A 21,140-nucleotide genomic window follows, 5' to 3' on the forward strand; every position below is an offset into this window, starting at 1 on the left:
AAAGAGGAGTTAAAGAGCGTGAGGGAGTTTTAAACTTTATAGTAGGTTAGTATATTTTAGCTTTTGCTTGTTAAATGTTATACCCTGTTTTTGCTCTGGGAAGTTGGGGGTGGGGGTGGGTGGGGAGGGGGGGAGGGTCGGGTTGGGACAAAATTGTTGATAAATGTGGGGAAAATGTTACAACAAATGAAATGATATCAGGAAAAAAGATGTATTTAGATGATACACTGATTGATTATATATTGTATGTATGCGTGTTTATAAAATAATTTTATATATATAAAAAATAATTTTATATATATATATATATATATATATATATATATATATATATATATATATATATATATATATATAGAGAGAGAGAGAGAGAGAGAGAGAGAGAGAGAGAGAGAGAGAGAGAGAGAGAAGGTTCAAAGGAGAAAAAGAAACAAATTAGGGTTTTTGTATTATCTAGAAGCTATTAAATACTTGGGGATTATTTTTTCTAGGAAAATATCCAGTTTAGTCAATAAAAACATTCCAAAAGATCTAAGATGAAAGAGAATACTAAGAGTTGTGTAAATAATTTTGCTTCAAAACCAATACATATTTGAATGCTATGTTTATGGTTGATTCTTTAAATATCTTAAATAAATTGATAAATTCCTCTTTAAAAAAAAGCATCTGTGAGTGCAAATATAGTACTTCTCTGCAACACCTTAAAATGTCCTTTTCTATATTGATTCCCTTGATATTCTACATGAGTTTTTTAGAAGCACTTGGTTGGATCTACTGCAGTGGTGGGTTGCTACCCATTCACCCCAGATCAGGTGAACTGGTAGTGGCGGCAGCGGCAAGCTCCACCCACCTGCCCAGAAGTATCGCATGAGTGCAAGCGCATGCACGCTGACAAGCGAACCAGTAGCGACAGGATTTGAAACCCACTACTGGTCTACTGGCAATATTATGCTGGACTAAATTAGTCCTGGTCTGCTGAAGCTCTGACATTATCAGATTTATTCAACTGTAAATGGAACTGATTTCCTTCTGTTTTCTTTCCATGTAACAGGGAAACTTGTTTCATTGTCTCTAATACCATTTAATTCTTCTGCCTCAAGTAGTGATTGTAATGATTCATCTCTCATGAATGAAAATATTGAAATCCAAAAAGATATGACAGGAATTGTGTAATTTTGAGAACATAATAGCTACCATGGGTAGAAATGGGGTTGACTAAGACAACAGGTGAGATAAGGTGGCTTTAGGTCTTTATCCCTACTGTAATTCCCATTATAATTGCCTCTCTGCTTTCTGGATCTGCTGTTCTTCATGGGAGAAAAATCTTCTTTTGGAATCATTCTTCCCATTGAAAATAAGCAAGCACATGTGGAGGACAGCAATTCTCATATTTCTGTAATGTAAATTACACTACAAGTAAATGTAATAAAATTGCTTTTCCCCCAGACCCCATAACACTGCATCTTTCCCCACTGGCTATTTATTATTCAAATTATACATGCCAAGACTAGAAAGGTGATTTTAGTGTGATCCAGGATAGCCCCAAAAATGGTTACTGACAAACCATACTCAATGAATAGTCCTTAATGGTACCACATCTATATGAAGGGAAGTAAGCAATGGGGTACCAGTAGGTTCGGTATTAGGCCAGTACTCTTCAATATCTTCATAAATGACTTAGATCCAGGAATAGGAGGGGAACTCTTCAAATTTGCAGATGACACTAAGCTGACAGGAATAGCCAACACCCCAGAAGACAAGCTCAGGATCCAAAAAGATCTTGACAGACTTGAACAATGGTCCTTATCTAACAACATGAAATTCAATGTGGAGAAAAGCAGGAAAAACCAAAGGTATAAATACAGATGAGGTGAAACCTGGCTCAAAAACACTAACTGTGAGAAGGATCTTGGAATCCTAGTGGACAATCACTTAAGCATGAGTCAGCAGTATGCGGCAACAGCCAAAAAAGCTAATACTATCCTTGATGGTATAAACAGAGGCACAGAATCAAAATCATGTGAAGTATTAGTATCACTTTATAAATCCTTAGTAAAATCATACCTGGAATATTGCATCTAGTTTTGGTCACCACATTACAAAAAAGATGTTGAGACTTTGGAAAAAGTGGAGAGAAGCGCAACTAAGATAATTAAGGGCCTGGAAACAAAAACCTATGAAGAATGGTTGCAAGAATTGAATTTCTAGAGAAAAGAAGAACTAGGGATGACATGATAGCAGTATTCCAGTATTTGAGGGGCTACCACAAAGAAGAGGGGGTCAACTTATTTTCCAAAGCACCAGAGTTCAGGACAAGAAACAATGAATGGAAACCAATCAAGGAGAGAAGCAACCTGGAATTAAGGAGAAACTTCCTAACAGTGAGGTCAATTAACTACTAGTGGAATAGCTTGCCTTCAGAAGTTGTGGGTTCTTCATAACTGGAGGTTTTTAAGAAAAGACTGGATAGCCACCTATCTGAAATGGTATAGGCCAGGGTCTCCTGCTTGAGCAGGGGGTTGAATTGGAAGACCTCCCAAGTTCCCTTCCAGCTCTATTCTGATTGATTGAACCCCAAATTTCTGTTGTTAAGTGAGACATTTGTTAAGTGAGTTTTGCCCCATTTTACGACCTTTCTTGCCACAGTTGTTAAGTGAATTACTGCAGTTGATAAATTAGTAATCTGGTTGTTAAGTGGTTTTCCACATTGACTATGCTTTTCAGTAGGTCACAAAAGGTGGTCACATGACCTTGGGATACAACAATGGTTATAAATATGAACCAGTTGCCAAGCATCTGAATTTTTATTGAGGGGAAAGGTTATAACTGTGAAAAACTGTCATAAGTCACTTTTTTTAGTGCCATTGTAAACTCAATGAAGTGTTATAAGTTGAGGACTGCCTGTATTATTATTTTAAGTTGGTGTATAGCTGGCCACTGAAGTCTCAGTAACAATTAAAAGCCAGAAGACAAGTTAGGCAAGTAAAATCAATAATTAACAATTAAACAACAGTTATAAACCAAAATGTGTTTTAAGGACTTTTTTAAAAAGTTAATGGAAACATCAGGACCCTGAACTCTGCAGGAAAAACATTCCACAGAATTGAAGTGTCAGCCAAGAAGGCTTGACCTGAGTCAATGCCAGATCAACCCCTTGTAGGTAAATGTCATCACTGCTCTCGGCAACTGTAGAAGTTCCTATAGAAAGAAACATTCTCTCAACCAACCTGGACCAAAGTTTTGTAGTACTTACAACCAGCATTTTGACAGGAAATGAACAAGCAGCTGGTGCAATAATTTGAGCACCCATATGATACGGGCTGTTTGCATTTATCCCCAAACCAGTTTGGCTCTTGATTTTTACAGAAACTGAAGTTTCTAGACTAGACACAAAGGTAGACCAACATGCATGTTACCTTTGTTAATCTTAGAAGTTACCTGCATGTGTCCTGTACTATTTTAAGGTCATTTTTGTCATCCCCTCCCCCAAAGAATGCATTTGGCTTTTTCACCCATGATCAAATCATGGATTATCTATTTTATTTTGAATCAACCTGGTATTATAAAACAGCAAGACCATTTTTTTTAAATAGCTGGAACCATAATCACATTAGCTTATTTGTATTAAGCAAAACTCACCAGGAAAAGAATCTAAGGGTAGATTAACTTCTGTATAATGGCCACTGCAAATCATAACTGCGTCAAAGACAGTTGATGCCTGTTTTCCGTTAGTCTCTGTGTAGACCACCCATTGTCCAGTAGTTGTGAAATCTGGATGTTTTCTGATGCTGTATACTGTAGTCTTGTATAACCCCCAAACAAATGAAAACAACTCGGCATCATTATAGAGTGATAACATCTCCAATTTTGCTGTTATTTTGTGTTCTGTTGAGATTTTTGAGGATTACTAGATAAAAGGATAGAACTACTCAAAAGGCATAACAGTTAATAAGAGCATTAAGCACTCAGAGGAAATTTTTGGTTTAGTAATAAATCTCTCACTGCTATCCATATCTAGCAGGGGCTGTGTGTCCCCTTTTCTATCTAAGCCAATCTAAAGTGTAAACACCAGGTTTTTACAAGATGTGGTATAACCCACTCAAAGAGTGTTGTACACATGATCAGAAACACTATATTTCTGGGTATAACAATGGAATAAAATTCTAATAAATAAATACTGTATACGAGTAGGAGGCAGACTGCAAAAAGCTTTCCAGAGGCAGCTGCTTAGATGTTAAAACAGATCCCTTCCAGCCATATGATTCTATGGTTCTATGGAATAATGTAGTGGAATTCTATATTTTTAACATACCATAATGGTTGAAATTTCACTTAAAATTTACAGTCCTTTCCTATTCCGAATTGCAGAAATATCTACTCCCCCCTCACCTTAAACTGAATGCAGTCCAGAAGGTGAAAATGTTTAGCATAATCCTTGAGGTACTCCAGGACTAAGGAGTGATGTAGGTAGTTAGGACAGCTTTCTGGAAATGGGAAGTCACTGAAGCAGGTCATTTCCTTGGATGTATTGCTCACCACAGATCTGTATACATTGGTCCTTCCCTTTTCAGGAATGTCCTGTACAATGGTTGTATATAATATAGTAAAATGTTTATGAGCCTTTAAAAATCATTTTTGAAAGTGCTTTGCAATGCAACCTACTATTTATATGTAATCTGCTTTAGCCATGGAATAAATCCAGGGGTGAAATTCAGCCGGATCTATCCAGCTCAGGCGAACCTGTAGCAGCGGCTGTGGGACGCTCCACCCAACCATGCAGATGTCATGATGTCACTTTTTGTGACATTTTAAGCCTCTGTGCATGCACAGAATGCTTTGCGCATGTGCAGATGACGCATGGGAGCAAAGCAAGCACATGCGCAGTGCGCACACATTTGCAAACCAATAGGGAAGGTACATGAATTTCACCTCTGGATAAATCTGGTTTTATTTAATTCTGCTGACCACTGATATATAGCTACCTTTATTTTAATGATCTTAGCTGTTCAGCTTTGGACAACAAAATGAGTAGTATATAAATGTAAATATTAAAGAAATAAATAAAACAACATTACATTTTCATCTTATTCTACAACAGGGGTGTCAAACACAAGGCCCAGGGGCTAGATCCAGCCCGTGGGGTACTTTTTTTTTTTTTTTTAAATTTGATTTATATGCCGCCCTTCTCCGAAGACTCAGGGCGGCTTACAATGTGCTCAGCAATAGCCTTCATCCTTTTGTATATTTATACAAAGTCAGCTTATTGCCCCCACAAACTGGGTCCTCATTTCACCTACCTTAGAAAGGATGGAAGGCTGAGTCAACCTTGAGCCTTGGCGAGATTCGAACCCTGCAGTAATTGCAGGCAGCTGGTCTTAATAAGCTTAATAACAGGGTGCCTTAAACCCCTGTAGTACCAAGGCTCTTTTTAGATCTGGCCCACAGGTCCACCCTGGAAACAGCAAAGGACTGGCCCGTGGTGCTTCTGCCAGTGAAAACAGGCTCCTGAACTCCATTTTTGGCTGCCACAGCATCCTGCAATCCTCTGCCAGAGAAAATGGAGCTTGCAGCCCACCTGAGCTCCACTATGCTATATCATAAATAATTCAAGGAACAACATGAAAAGCCTATGTATTTTTCATTTACAAACTCTCTAAGTGAATATATCCCTGAGAAACTGGATTGAGATCAGCTTCTGTATTCTAGCAAGAGCCCGTTAAGGAGGCCAAAGTTGCTCTGTTTTTTCATTGGAACCATTCAGGTTATTTTAGATCAGGGGTGTCAAACTCAAGGCCCAGGGGCCAGATCTGGCCTGCAGGGCTGTCCTGGAAACAGCAAAGGACCAGCCCGTGGTGCTTCTGCCAGCGAAAACGGAGCTTGGGAGCATGCGGCCCTCCCAAGCTCCATTTTCACTGGCAGAGGTTTGCACGAGGCCATGGCAGCCAAAAACAGAGCTTGGAAGCCCGTTTTCACTGGCAGAGCACTTGGGCAACCACAGGTGTCCCCGACATGAATGACATCGAGCTGGCCCACCCTAGCCACACCCACCCTAGACCCCGGAGGTCAAACACAACCCTAATGCGGACCTCAATGAAATTGAGTTTGACACCCCTGTTCTACAATCAAATTTTAATTAGACATGTGTTTGTGTGTTCATCATTCCAAAGGACACTTTTTGCTGCAGGGAGACTTGAGAACACAAACATGGTATCTGTGACACACTGATATCTGTAGACATGCTTCCTATCTGTGAAAATGTGTTGAGAATGTCATTTTAGTGATTCCCAGAATGAGGTAGTTTGGGGATGAGCATTGGAGTCTATGTAATTAATCCTGGGAATATCTGGCTTCTCTGAAAGCAGAGAATGCCTGGTTTCTTTGTCTTTCATCAAACAGGAAAGGTTACCAAGGAGTTTTAATATATCTAAGCTATGCTAGTAAAATATGATAGTAGGAAGGTTTAACACCTCCTACTTATGCACCATCATCTGAGGATATATATTGTACATGTATAGCTTCATATGTGTGTGGCACTCAATTTATCAAAAAACAGCTATGTGGTGAAGTCAATGTGTATACAACCACTTAAATGCGTATAATCTGAACTTCATTATAGAAACAAGAAAACAGACAGCCGAAAAAGACCTAGTGGTCCATTTAATCTGCCTTTTGGATGTTTTTGTTTTTTTAATTAATTAATTATTTTTTAATTTTAATTTAATTTTTTATATGTCCAACCCACATATGAACAAATCTTAGTATATGAAGGTGCTAAAGTCTATGGGAATTATCAATATGAAGAGCAGTTTTTCTCATTGTTTCTCAACAATGCTTAATTAAAGGTCTCCTAATTTTTTACAGACTGCCTGTAGGAAATTCAGGGTTTTTATCTCCCTGCCAACTTTGGAAATAGTCAGCTTCTCAACCAGCTTTCACTTGAACCCTCCCACTAAGAGCCCCACAATCTCTGACTGCTGCCTCTGAACTTGTGATTACTGAGGTAAACAAAATCCATGGCAAACTGCCTGTAGGGATGAGAATCTCCCGAAGGGCTGGACCATTTATTATTTTCTTCTCTGGTTGAACTGGCAGGACTGGGCCAGTCTCCAGGTGGAAGTGATAGATATCTGCTTTTTGGACAAGGTTCATATGTTTTACTTCCCATCCAAGAAAGACATATAGAAATCTTGATTGCATTTGGCAGCAGGGCAGCTTTCTCAAAGAGTTGCTTATAATGCTTCCTCCATCTTTTGTCTCCGTACCTCCCGTAGCTTCATCTTTTAATTATTTTCCTTTTCTTTAGTCTGCCTGTCTTGGTACTACCCTTGGACCCTTCTGACATCAGTGTCAGTAGTTAGATATTGCTTCTTGTATATATATTTCCTCCACAGTCAAGTTATCTTATAACTTAACAACAGCAGCTTATAGTTGCTCAGAGCAAGATTATCTCTTGCTTTCTTTTTGGTCTATAGAATCTTCCTATTATTTCATGGGTGTTGTTTTAAAAAATACTTTAATGATTGCAACATAATCTCTGGAGGGCAAAACAGTTATAGGTAGTCCTCAATTTACGACCTCAATTGACCTCAAAATTTATGTTGTTAAGTGAGACATTTGTTAAGTTTTGCCCCATTTTACCACTTTGAGTTGTTAAGAGAATCACTGCACTTGATAAGTTAGTAACTGGTTGTTAAGTGAACGTGGCTTTCCCATTGACTTTGCTTGACAAAAGGTCACAAAAGGTGATCATATAATCCTGGGGCACAGCAACCGTCATAAATATGAACCAGTTGCCAAGCATCTGAATTTTGATCACATGATCATGGGGATGCTACAAAGGTTGTAACTATGAAAAAAGGTCATAAGTTGCATTTTTCAATGCCATTGTAATTTTGAACGTCACTAAATGAACTGTTGTAAGTCAAGGATTACCTGTATTTTAGTTTAATGGCCCCAAATTTTCTTTGATGGCACAAGCAAAAGAGACCTCACAACATAGAGAAAAAAATCCCAAACTCCAGAATCTTTGGATTCAAGTAAAGTTCTTCTCTGTTGTTGCTTGTAGAATTACTACAATTTGATAGGGTTTTTTTCCCCCAGAATTTTAAATTTGAATTAGTGCTACTCACTGTGAATTGCCAAAGTCCTCCAATGACATCATTTTTTTCAAAGCAGGTAGGTTCCAGTCCTTCCTCTAGGCAACACTTGATAGAGGCCAGCCCACTCACTCCTGCCCCAATAATGGCCACTTTTCGTTCCATACCTTGGTGTCAGGATAGAGGCTTTTCTGAAGAGGCAGCTAGAAAGTTGCACTGGTATTAATTAACACACTACTATCTGTTGGACACAAAGTGCAAAGGTTATAATTCTGTAGCAATACTTTTATTATTTCCTTGTGAAGTTTCATAAGCAGGAAGCATTTTTCTCTTCCCTTAAGTATACATCTTTGCCAGTAAATATCTGGTAAATTCAAGCACTGTTTATATTGTATATTGGAATGCAAATTACTGTTCTTTTCTCAGGGAGGCCCTCTTGCCTCTTTTAACACTAGAGCTTTGTTAATACTCACCATTCCTAAACAACATTCTTCAATCTATGCAGTGTCAGAGATACTCATAATAATGGTAAAAATAAATATGGAGAATACAGGGACTCCAGATTCTATTGGTTGTGGGGTGGGGGTGCTCAGTTATGAAAAAAGGAAAGTAAAAATTTAAAAAAGTGAATTGTGCTACAATATAGCATTTTAAATCAAGTTAATGAAAGTGGTTTCATTGCCAGGTCATACTATATTTATTTATACCACTGGTTTAAGTGGTGAATAAGTCAACACTTGCTGTTTTGGCACAACTTGCCAAACTCCATAATATAGTTGGTATTTTGCCTTACCATGGCAGTTTTATTTCTTTATTTCTAGAGGAGGTGGAGCTGTAGCAAAGGTGAAACTCCACAGTAAAAGCAGGGTCAATAGCAATGAATGTAGTTTGTCAGAACTACCACAGAGAAACTCAAAAGGTGACCAAGAGTAACAGGAACTAGCTTCATCACATGATGTAACAATAATAGAGTTGGAAGGGACCTCAGAGGTCATCTAGTCTAATCCCTGCTCTCGTAGGAGACCTATACTATTTCTGATAAGATGGTTGTCCACTCTGTTCTTAAAAGCTTCCATTAATGGGGCACCCACAATTTCTGAAGGCAATTTGTTCCATTGGTTAATTGTTCTCACTCTTGGGAATTTTCTCCTTAGTTCTAGGTTGTCTCTTTTCTTGCTTAGTTTCCATCCATTGTTACTTTTCCTGTCTTCAGGTGTTTTGGTAAATAAGTTGGCCCTCCCTTATGGCAACTGTTCAAGTATGAGAATACTACTATCATGTCACCCATGCTCCTTGTTTTCACTAGACTATACCCAGTTCCTGCAATTGTTCTTCATATGTTTTAGGCCCCTAATCATTTTTGTCGCTCTTCTCTGAACTCTTTCCAAAGTCTCAATATCTTTTTTGTATTGGGGTGAGCAAAGCTCCATCCAAGAAGGGTTAAAAGCCATTTAGCATTAGCAGACAGTTGCTGGTAATATAGACTGAAAGGAAGGCAGAGAGGTAAATGCTGATGGCAGCATAGTTCCTCTGTTATTTGTGTGTGAATTTGCAGCAGACCTACTCCTAGAAGATCTGCATGACTTTTCCTGCACTTCTAAGCATTAGTCTTTCTCCCATTCCTGTGAATTCTCTGCAAGCATCAGTATTCTCTGGGGAGAAATCCAGACAGCACTTTAGTAGATTCTGGATTAAGTTCCTTGACCTAGAGGAACATTGCATAGTCCAGCCTCAGCTTGAATTGGGAACTGTACCTTGATTATTTCTTCAGTTCAGTAGTTCTTCATTTGAGGATATGTCAGAGGAAGGCACAACAGTTCTAGATGAGCCACATCAAACAAATTATATTTCACTTAGTATGATGTGTCAACTAACCTAAGAGGTAATTGATATGCTCAAAGACAAAAAGTGGTTTCTTAGTTTTGATTCTAATAATTATGAAAGCAAAGCACTGATAAGTTCCTTCTTTTGTACATTTCTCTGCCTTTTTGAGTAGGGGAGTTCATAATGAAACTGCAGCCTGCACATTTCAAGAAAGGCAGATTTAATTACATGTCTTACATTTATGTACACTAATCTACATGTATCTGTGCACATTTAGAAGTATGGTGAACTTATTTTGAATTTTGCAAAATAAAATCAAACAGAACTAGGAAAGGGTGAAGCTAAAAAATGCAGAATTCATTTCTCAGTAGAACATTTCCCTTCCCCTAACAACTATAGAATGGTTAAATTTTTTGTATTTAATCTGTAGAGATTAAATGCTGACCATGAAGTAAATTGCAGACTATCACAAATATTCTGTGTTCTACAGAAACAATTTCATTTTTGTTTCCTCTACAACAAACTGCATAAAATTTGATTTTTACTTTTTTGCAACTCTAACTTTTGTTTTGCAAACAAACTTTCTTTTTCTCTGCTGCTAAAACATCCATGTTTGGACTTGTTTTCAATACCCTTCAATACAGTATTGCAGCTAAAATCTACAGTGCAAGGAAATTGCCTCTTGCCTCTCAAAACCAGCTGAAAGAGTGTATAAAACCCTCATGTGGATTTGTCTTAGGGCTAAAGTACGTTTTCCCATAACTTATTTCTGAAGTTGCTTTCTTAGCATACTTTTTGCAAATAAAATCATATGATACTACTTCCTGTTTTTGTAACAGTCTGGGCTCATTTATTTTGCTTCCTAAAAAGTTTTTGCTCACATTGTTCTGTGATCACAAGGATATCTTTAAATACATTCTGCAGGATATCTCTGTGCAAAATTCATGTAACTCAGTTGTTGATTAATGAATGTTTGCAGAATCTATCTGTGCAAATTTATCTGACTTTGGGCAAAAATCACAATCACAGGGCAAACAAAGGAACAAGAATTAAAATTTGTTGTTAAAACTGTGATTAAGAAACAAAAATGTTTCAGATTTCTTTCTCTGCAGCAGCATAAATGCAGCATTTCCAGAAGTTTAAGTGTGGAGGAAGGGCTAAGGGGGAAAAGAGAAATCAATTGTATGTATGCTGTCCAAACCATTTTGACTCATCTGGCAGGAATTAAGAACAGAAAGAAAGAGAAAAGAAATGGGGAGGGGGTAGAGAAGAGGGTAAAAATGTTCCCTCCAGTATTTGCTTTCACAGAGCATTTGGGGGGGGGAGAAAATTATTATACATACCTTAAATAGGTGAGATAACCAAGAGTAATGTTTTCTCCTTTTCTATTTAATCCACAAACTACTGTAAACAGCAGATTCTCTTCAAACAGCTTTATAGAAGACAGTATTGCATAATCCACCACCATTATGGCGAAAGTTTGTAGAGAGGTTTATTAAATTTTGCAGTGTTTCCATTAATCCAAAACTCTCATTTTAACAGGAAGCACTTTGTACCTGCTTCATCTTTCCCCCTTTCAACTTTACCTTAAAACAAATATTCCAGTAGTGTCTACACACACTGTTTTTCCCCTTGAGAACTACACAAATCGTAACTTGCATTTGATTTGTCTAATAGCCCCAAGTAAAGATATGATTCAGGCTTTTCCCTACCCACAAAAGGCTTTTCTCTTGCAAATATTTACGGCAGGCAGATATTATCTGAGTAGTAGCAGTCGTCTTATTTGCAAGCCTCAGATATTGAACCCTCCAGATACTGTGACACCTGGAAAAGGTTGAGATGGTGCATGGGAAATAAGTGGTTGTGCTCAGTCTTTCCAGTGGTTGTTTCCAGAGCAAGTCCCAGATTATGAACATTTCATACAAAGAAGGGCAATGCTACTGTTGGAAGAAAAATCCCAGGTCCAGTTCCAAGCTGGGAGAAAGGCACTGGAAATAAAATGGAGCCTGGAGGTTGATTGGAAAGAAAGGTTCCCTTGATTGATGAAGCAGAACCACCAAGCACATGTGATTCTGGGACAGCTGACAAAATGAGTTTAGAGTGGGTGGGTCATGTAGGGGTCATAGCTGGCTCTATATGCAAAATGGGAAATGCAAATCCTATTTGTTTGTCTGAGCTAATTTTGTCAAACTTTGGCTTGATTGTGTTGCTGATTGTGTTGCTTATCTGAAGTTTCTGCCTGACTCAGTCTTTCTGCATTTCTATAAACTGCTTGGGGCAGGGAAACTGGGTCTGGTTTCTGCCTCCCTTAAGGTTTTTTCCCATTTCTCCTTTAGGGGAAATACTCTACCCTGCCTTTTTAATATCCCCCAAAATATTTCATTCTTTGGGGTGGGGGCTTCCCACATTACTTAAAAAGAAAGATCCCGGGAACAGCAAGATTTCTGTAGACGCAGAATTAGTGGGATTCTGTAGTGTTGGGATTAAATCTGAGCCTTTCTTCCCAGTCTAGAAATGAATTGCTTCCAGACACCAGAATAGGACATTTACTGTATGCATTCTTTTTCTTGGTCCAAGGTTGTGATATTCAACTGGATATTATCTGCTTACCAATGATACCAATTAACTTCATATTAAATGCTAAATAAGGGTGTCAGAGTTGACTCTATGGTGCAACACAATGGAAGACTTTTGATATAACCTCTCTTCTGCTCCCCAATATCTCCCCCTTAAGAAGAAATGTTACTATAGTGGTTTGATGTTGCGGCAAGATCGGACATGAGGAGTGGGGCTCCGCAAACTCGTGCCAAATCCTCCTCGTTGGAAGGCCCCCTAAGAGGCTAAAGTCACCCCATAGGGTTAACAAAGTGGACACCAGCCCCACCCTTACTAGGTTCTGGTCCACAGTCTGGGAGGGGCTCCTCTTTTACAGGACACAAGTCTATGCATCAATTGACCTTCGCCAAACTGGGGAAGCACCAGGCGAGGGAGGAGTGACCTGAGATGCAAATGAAGATCACGTGCTCAGTCTACATGCAGAACATAGAGCTACTACCCACTCTGGATGCTCTCTTCCATCTCTACAAGAAATGGCGTTCAGGTAGGACCAACAGCCATTTTGGTAAGGCATTTTAAAATGCTGGAATTATTTGTCTCAATATTGACTATTTGCAAAAAACCTGAAATAAATATTTGTCAGATTTTGTGCAACGTTGAAATTTAAGCTGAAGGCGCCATCTACTGGTGAATGGAATATATACTAAACTACTGTAACCTTGGGAAGTAATGATAAGGCAAAGGGGGAAAAAGTAGAAATAAATAACACCTGGAAGATTTGTTTTAGTTTTTCTTTTCTCTCTTTGCTGGTAGGCAAACTTTCAGCCTCGGTTCTGATCACTCCCATTTTGTGTTCTGGTGTAACATTTTTTCCTTTTGAAATTTGCCATCTATTTCACTCCATAATTGTTATAATGAATTCTTCCTAATTATTATGCAATGACATTTAAAATTGTTAATGTAGTTAATGTAAAATTATTTAAAGTGTTAAAGTAGAATTTGTTTATTATAGCATATCTGACAGCAAAATATCAATGGTATTAAACATATATTTTATGATATTATTTAAAGTATTTTAGTGCAATTTGCAAAGCATAATATCTTGACAACAAAGATACCTATTGTCAAAGCCATAGTCTTATTAATTTAACATATCAGAACTAAGTTAACAATTAAAAAGGATAATGGATCAATGCCTTTGAATTGTGACAGTGGAGAAAGTTTTTGAGAATACCTTTGACTCTAAGAAGAATACATTTTTCAGTACCAAAATTGAAGTAAAATCATACTGCTCACTGCAAGCACTAGTAATGAAGTTAAAGTTTAAATATTTTTAATGTAATGCAAATTTGTTTGGCGAAGGCACCAATATATGGTAACATAGAAGGAAATAGAAAAAGAGGTTTTAATAGGCATGACTATTAAAACTGATATGAACATTTGTTTATCTAAGATATGATTATGTAACTTCAGTTAACTGTTCTGAAACTTGATATTTTTGTCAATTTTCTTTCACAATATTTTAGATTATAGTTCCCATTATATCTGATTACTAACAATTATGACTGAGCCTTAAGAGAATTATAGCATAAAAATGCATATGCCAATATCCATTACTCATCATAGTAAAATGAAACTCTGAACTTAGTTGCCAGCTTAAGGAATCATATTGCTTTCATATCCCATTTCCCAAGGGATCAGGCTAAGCAATGCTGAAAGCAAAGTTCTGAGTCATCCTATATTCTCTAAAAATTTGCATTATTTTAAAAGATAACACAATATCCTATGGAGTAAATTAATGTCCTGGCATTGCAATCCTATCTGGTAGGAATAAAAAATATATGTGTTAATATATATGTATCTATTACCATATATGTATATGGTAGCCAAACATATGAAACCACTTTGTGTGTAAATATGCTACTTAAAATAGGATGATATTGTTACCACAAATGCTAAATGATTACAATCCTTTGCTTCTTGCCATATAAGATGATTTGGGGCACAGTGGAACCTCCGGTCATGACTGTAATCCTTTCCAGGACTTTGGTCCGCAACCTGACTTGGTTATAACCAGACGTAAGACTGACTGCGCATGCGCATACAGAAAAAAAAAATGGCACGGAAGGGAAAATTGCCGCGGCTGTGTTTGATCGCCACCCAAGGATGTGTTTGTGACCAGAGTGAAACATTAACAGATTTCTTTGGTCAGCACTCAGTTTGGTCGTGGTCAGAAGCGTTCGTGACCCGAGGTTCTACTGTATCATCTAAAACATCTGGGGAGTAGTAGATTGGGGAGGCTGACTTGGTTAGTGCATGTCCAGTCACACAATTAACTTTTTAATATACTTGTTCTCTAATCAGCTCTGTAAACAGACACCATTATGTTCATTAAAGCAAAATTAAAATGAAGGCAACATTCAAACAAATCTCTTAGCCTAGTTTTCTTGTGTTTGCAGTCAAAACAAGACATCTTATCAATGGTGAGGGGAGGTTTGTACAGTTATTGGTCACAGATTCTGAAGAAAAAGTTAATTCCTGCATGGGAACCTTCCAAATGAAAACAAGTTGATTGGTTTAAATCTGCAACACTGGCATGGAACTCTAACCTCTCTTTGAACACCAAAGATACTGTAGATTGGTTTGAACCTCCTTTGGATGTTACCTTTTTACCTTTGCAAATGCATCCAGTTGGCCACTAAGTGCCTGATAATGCTGCACTATAGCCTGATGTCACAGAGCTGTTTTGTTCTTGTTATTAAGAGGAAATTACCAGTTTTACATCTGACTGATTGTATATCTCTCATCTCCAAGTCCTAACCCAGTGGTGGGATTCAGCCAGTTCGCACCACTTCGGGAGAACCGGTTGTTAACTTTCTGAGCAGTTTGGCAAACTGGTTGTTGGAAGAAATCATTAGGGCAGAGAACCGGTTGTTAAATTACTTGAATCCCACCACTGTCCTAACCCACTTAAAATCATGAGGGTACCAATGAATGGATTAAAAAAAAGTTGAAAGTCAATGCTTAGAGCAGTGGTGAAATCTAAAATTTGTTACTACCGGTTCTGTGGGCGTGGCTTGGTGGGGGGGGGGTAATGTGACTTGGTGGGTGTGGCCAATTTTTTTTTTTTACTTTTAAAACCATTTTTTCTACAACCTCTTCGGCAAAGAGGTTGTAAAAAAATGCTTTCAAAAGGCTCTGACCATCCCAGCTGAGTTGCCTGATCGGCAGAGGGTTTTTTTCTTTTAAAAGCCTCTGCCAATCAGGCAACTCAGCTGGGATCATCAGAGGCCTTTAAAACCATTTTTTCTACAATCTCTGAACAGATTGTAGAAAAAATGCTTTTAAAAGCCTTTGATGATCCCAGCTGAGCCGTGCGATCATCAGAGGCTTTTTTTTTACTTTTAAAAGCATTTTTTCGGCCGAAGAGGTTGTAGAAAAAATGCTTTTAAAAATTAAAAAAAAAAGCCTCTGCGCGGCTTAGCTGGGCATGGGTGGAGGGGCAGGGATTTTTGCTACCGGTTCTCCGAACCACCCGCCTCCATCGCTACCAGATTGGGCGATCCGGTCCGAACCAGGAGCATTTCACCCCTGGCTTAGAGGATCCAGAATTATGAGACATTTAGCAGAGAGACAAAGGATAACAGTAAGTTCAAGCCATTAACTACTATAGTTAATAAACTTTGTGAAATGGCTATGTTTGCCCTTGAAGAGGTGCTTGATGCCATAGTGACATGGCAGTAACTCATATCAGAATGTTTCATACTGACTTGAAGTTTCATCTGGCAGTTCCAATACATGTAGCCCTCGACTTACGACCACAATTAGCCCAAAATTTCTGTTGCTAAGCAAGACAGTTGTTAAATGAGTTTTGCCCCATTTTACACCCTTTCTTGCCACAGTTGTTAAGTGAAACTTTGCAGTTGTTAAGTTAATAACACAATTGATAAGTGAATCTGGCTTCCCCATTCACTTTACTTGTCAGAAGTTGCAAAAAGTGATCACATGACTTCGGGACACTGCAACGGTCATAAATACAGTACATGCCAATTGCCAAGTGACCTAATTTTGATCATGTAATTATGGGGATGCTGTAACAGTCATAAGGGTGAAAAACGGTCATAAATCACTATTTTCTGTGACGTCATAACTTTGAATGGTCGCTAAACAAATGTTTGTAAATCAAGGACTACCTGTAATATATATGCACCAAAGCCTCTGATTCTTTCAGGTGTTGACTAGAAGGGTGATGTAATTGGCTGTGAAAATAACCTTGCAAGACAGAAGGAAGCGCTGCAGTCTAAACAATGGTCTGATGAACAAAATTTGAGGCCAAACAGCAAATGCAGGTGGAAAAAACATATCAGAAAGGACTCTTCCTAATTCTGTGGAAAGTAAAAGCAAGGGAGGGGGGAAATGCTTTTAGACTTGCAAGATTCTCTTATTGTAATCTTACAATAAAGGTAGCATGAGTACTCATATTTTGGTTTCCTACCTGGATTACCTTGAAAGGTTTACAGGCAGGAAGTGATGTCTGCACAAGCATAGGAACCTCTTAGGCAACTAGAATTGCCAGATGAAATAAGAGCAATGCAAAGCAAAGCAAAGCAATGTAATTGTTTTGCTTTCAGAAAGAAGAGTGGGATCCTTCACATGAAATATGGAATTTACTCAAACAATGTGGAGTTGAATCTGAATGATTTTGAAGGGGAGTAGAAAAGTATGTCTATCAATAAATATTAATCACAGTGGGTCTGAGAACTGGCTTTTGGGGAACAGGAACTTTAATCATGTCCTACTTTTCTGGCCACAGAAAGATCAATTAGTTGAAACTTTTATATATTCTAGTAGGACTTTTTATATTACCCAAATGACTATAACAAACTCAAGAAAATGTCATGGCTAAAGCTGAAGGCCGGATAATGCCTTTTGGGTGGCATACCAAGGCTGCCCTTCAAAAAAATAGTTAACTGGGTCAGGTCAACATTTACATCTTCTTTTACTTTTAAGTAAAATCAAACATAATTAACTGATTACTATTTGGTCAAATAATAAATTCAAAATTAATATTTTGTAATGTTTAGAGAACTCTAACTTTTTGAAGAGGTACCTGGAGTGGCACATCCTTTTTAAAAAGAGAAATTTGCACCTTGGTTGTCCCAAAGTGGTCTGCAAAAACTAATTGAAACTAAGGTAAATTCCAACCAAGATAACAAATATGGCAAGCCCTTTCAATAAGCAAGAGAAGCAATTCAAGGAATCTTCCACAACTCGGGTTCTTGTGGGCTTCAGGACTCGTTCCCACTGGTTCAGGATGGCATTTCTGGCCCCATTCCACTTTCCTGGTCCAGTCAGACGATACTGGTAGGGAGAGCAGGGGCCAAAGAAAATCTTGACTGCTAGTATGGGATCTTTGAGAAGTAGAGCTGGCACACTAGGCTTTATACCAATGAAGGAACCAAGTTCATCACAGTAAACAAGGCAATCTGTTTTCAGGACTTCATCAAAGGACAGGCCAAACCTTAATCAAATAGCACAAAGAAAGAGACAGGAAATAGTACAGTTAGTAAATTAAATACACCACCTGGCACTGAAAATTCTGTCCTTTTTCTTGGGGACCCTGGATCTTTAATATTTAGCTTCCTCCAAAACTTAAAATGTCTACAAATCTCTTTGGAGACAATATATTGTTATGATTTAATTTAGATGAACAGAAATACCATTTATTTGCTTTTCTGATTAAAAAAAAAATAACTTAGCAACCTGTGAAATACTATTATTTACCTCATACCGCAGAGGCGACACAATTCACCTCACTAGGCAGCACAATTTCAACCAGCATTTCCAGTATCTGAAAGGGGCTCTTATGCACACATAGAACATCTTCAAGGAATAAAAATGTTAGTCCAGATTGTGAGGGAGGCCCTGGAGCACCTCCAAATGAAGAAGAGAGGCTGCTTCTGTGTTAGAAGTGAAGACTACTGTGCTCCTTTGAAAACCTTTTTAAAGAAGGATTTGTATGCCCCTTGACATAGTGAAAGTCAGCTTTGTAAAGGCTACTAGACATTCAGCCTGTAATGCTGGCCAGTGAAAACTGAATCAATCCATCAGTTCAATTGTCCTAATATTTTGTGCAATATTATGGCTCAAGCAGACTTATTCCTTCCATTTAAGATACATTAAAAGCTGGACATGCTATCAATTTTTGTATGTGATCATGCAAAACAAGTGCTTTGTGATTTAATTATGATCATTTGCGCTAGCCTAGAAAATCAAAAGATTTGCAGTGGCCCCAGGAGAGCCAGTTTTATTTATTATTTAATCGCTTTTCTGAGCTACAAGCATACTGTAATTCTCATCAGGAAATTAGTCCATAGATTGATTGCTCCAGAAAATGGACAAAATCTGCATGCAAAATTTGAGATCTCACTGGAAGAAAATGTAGTCTTCATTTAATGACTGATTTATTTAGCATCTGCTTGCAATTGCAATGAGGATGAAAAAAATAACTTCATGACCAATACCTGCCTATATGACTTTGCAGTTCTGTAAAGCAATGGAAAGCTGAAGTAAGATTATAAGCATGGTTGTGATTAACAGTCACTTCACTTAATGACAAATTTGCTGGTCCCAATTGTGGTCATTAAACAAGATCTATTGTAAAGCTTGTATTTCCATAGACCAGTAGTGTCAAACTCGCAGCCGGTGGGCTGGATTTGTCACTTGTTGGCCACGCCCATTCCCATTTTAGCAAAAGGGAATAAAGTCACTATATGTCCTGTGACGACAACATGATAACGCGAGTTTGACACCCCTGACATAGCCCATGCTTAATGATCACAATAGGGACTGGCAATTCTGTCACTAACCACTGTGGTTGCTAAGTGAAAAATCAAGTGACTGCAACAGGCTTATGATGTCACTTCCGATTCAGTTGTTTGGCAAATCACTGTGATTGATAAATGAGATATCACATGACTGTTACTTGTGATTTTATTTCTAAGTTCTCCATTAACTGTGCTTGTCAGAAATCAGTTGTGGAGCACATTAACAACAATCATGAATGCAAGGATTGGTCACAAAGCTAATTTATTTTACATTGCTGTAACTTTGAATGATATGAATGTTGCTAAGTGAGGTCTATCCTGCATTCTTCTGAGCTATGACAGCTTCTGTTTACTGATTGGAAATACTGCCTGACATTATCCTTGATTTTAAAACTAATTTTGTTCCATTTGAGCCTTGTAATGCTAACATGAAAATCAGCAATCATACAGCATTTTGCAAGCTTTGCAAGGCAAGTATCTTTCATCTACTAGGTTTAGGTGCCACCATGAAATGAAGATGATGTAGTTCTCCACAACTACAGATGCCACCAGACAAACACACATAAATATAGGATGCAACTTCAAGGATTCCATCTGCAACATTGAAATAGCCCTCTAATAGAACTGAAGCTTGATTAAATCTGGTTTAAGTCAATAAACATTTATGGAAATAATTTTTTTTACTATATTGCTAGTACTTAGCCATGTGACCTGAGCTAGTAGGCAATTAGCTGAGAATTTTATCCATGTCACACCAATTCCTCATAGTTCAGGACAAAAATATTAGTTCCTTCTTGTCTCATTTGAAGCAGCTTTGGTTTATGAGCATAGAGTCAGAGTCAGCATATTCCCCCAACAATCTGAGTCCTCATTTTACTGACCTTGGAAGGATGGAAGGCTGAGTCAACCTTGAGCCTAGTGAGATTTGAACAGCCAAATTGCAGGCAGGCAGCAGGCAGCAGAAGTAGCCTGCAGTACTACAGTACTGCACTCTAACCACTGCGCCACCATGGTTTATTGGATTAGATTGTTTATCTGCCATGCAGTACAAAAATATCAGCAATCAATGTTTACATTGTATAAATTTTTTAGTGTTTTCCGAAGATCAAACATGTGCTGGAAGCTGGTCAGCTAATAATTGCAGTGCATTTTTTTTCCAGCCAAGGAGACTTGGTCCAATATAGTCTTCATTACATAAAAAGACTTACCAGTTGACTTTGTTTTTTTTCTTTTCATTGATTTCTTCCATCATGGTTTTGGCTGGAGGCAATTTACACAAACCTGAAAGGAAAGAGAATATTTCAGCAATATTTCAGAAAGTTGGTGGGTGTTTTGCACCAAAGCAAGTAAATGATAGCTTTAATGGAGGATTATTACCAAACAAAAAACCTGTCTGACTGTCTTTCAAAGAAGATGTAGCAAATAAAAAAATGCCCAAATGGAAATGATCATGAGATTATCATGTAATTGGATTCAAATTACGCTTGAAGGTATATTTGTTTTTCTTAGAGATATATTCTGAGAATTGTAATGGATGTAAATTGCTACCCCAAGGCTTCCTACTACTAATTTCACCTTAATCTTAATAACAGCCCCCACCATCAAAACACTGACAAGTGAAACAAGTTGCATCCTCTGATTTGGGGAATTGGCTTCCCCCTCCTGCATCTCAACTCTGTAAACAAGAGTGAAGAGATAAAGTAAATAAATAATAAACTTCTACTTTAAAGAGTAGGAGTGAGAAGGGGTTTGTGCCTCAATTCATCTGAAGCACGTAATGGATGCAATCTTTGGAAAGGAAATTATTCTGGAAATTGAATGGAAATACTATGAAATT

The 21,140-nt window shown here is 37.9% G+C and overlaps 2 protein-coding genes across 4 annotated transcripts in view; both read right to left on the reverse strand.

Moving 5' to 3' along the window:
* The window catches only part of LOC117661220 (dimethylaniline monooxygenase [N-oxide-forming] 4-like), a 46,447-nt gene extending 34,705 nt beyond the window's left edge, over window positions 1-11,742 (reverse strand). The window contains exons 1-4 of one of the 2 annotated variants that reach the window (XM_034409837.3): window positions 11,264-11,742; window positions 8,130-8,337; window positions 4,390-4,578; window positions 3,640-3,802 (exon numbers count right to left, since the gene is read on the reverse strand). In XM_034409837.3, the coding sequence (XP_034265728.2) occupies window positions 3,640-3,802; window positions 4,390-4,578; window positions 8,130-8,261 (484 nt within the window). In that variant the 5' untranslated portion in view covers window positions 8,262-8,337; window positions 11,264-11,742. The remainder of the gene's footprint in view (window positions 1-3,639; window positions 3,803-4,389; window positions 4,579-8,129; window positions 8,338-11,263) is intronic. The other variant, XM_034409836.3, reaches the window with a different exon arrangement.
* Window positions 11,743-16,431: 4,689 nt separating this feature from the next.
* LOC117661221 (flavin-containing monooxygenase 1) overlaps window positions 16,432-21,140 on the reverse strand; it is a 42,625-nt gene continuing 37,916 nt past the window's right edge. Inside the window, exons 9-10 of one of the 2 annotated variants that reach the window (XM_034409839.3) lie at window positions 20,512-20,584; window positions 16,432-17,997 (exon numbers count right to left, since the gene is read on the reverse strand). In XM_034409839.3, coding sequence (XP_034265730.1) covers window positions 17,655-17,997; window positions 20,512-20,584 — 416 coding nt within the window. In that variant the 3' untranslated portion in view covers window positions 16,432-17,654. The remainder of the gene's footprint in view (window positions 17,998-20,511; window positions 20,585-21,140) is intronic. The other variant, XM_034409840.3, reaches the window with a different exon arrangement.

The sequence above is a fragment of the Pantherophis guttatus genome, chromosome 3 (genome assembly GCF_059756535.1).
Source record: "Pantherophis guttatus breed Tessera chromosome 3, ASM5975653v1, whole genome shotgun sequence".
NCBI lineage: Eukaryota > Metazoa > Chordata > Lepidosauria > Squamata > Colubridae > Pantherophis > Pantherophis guttatus.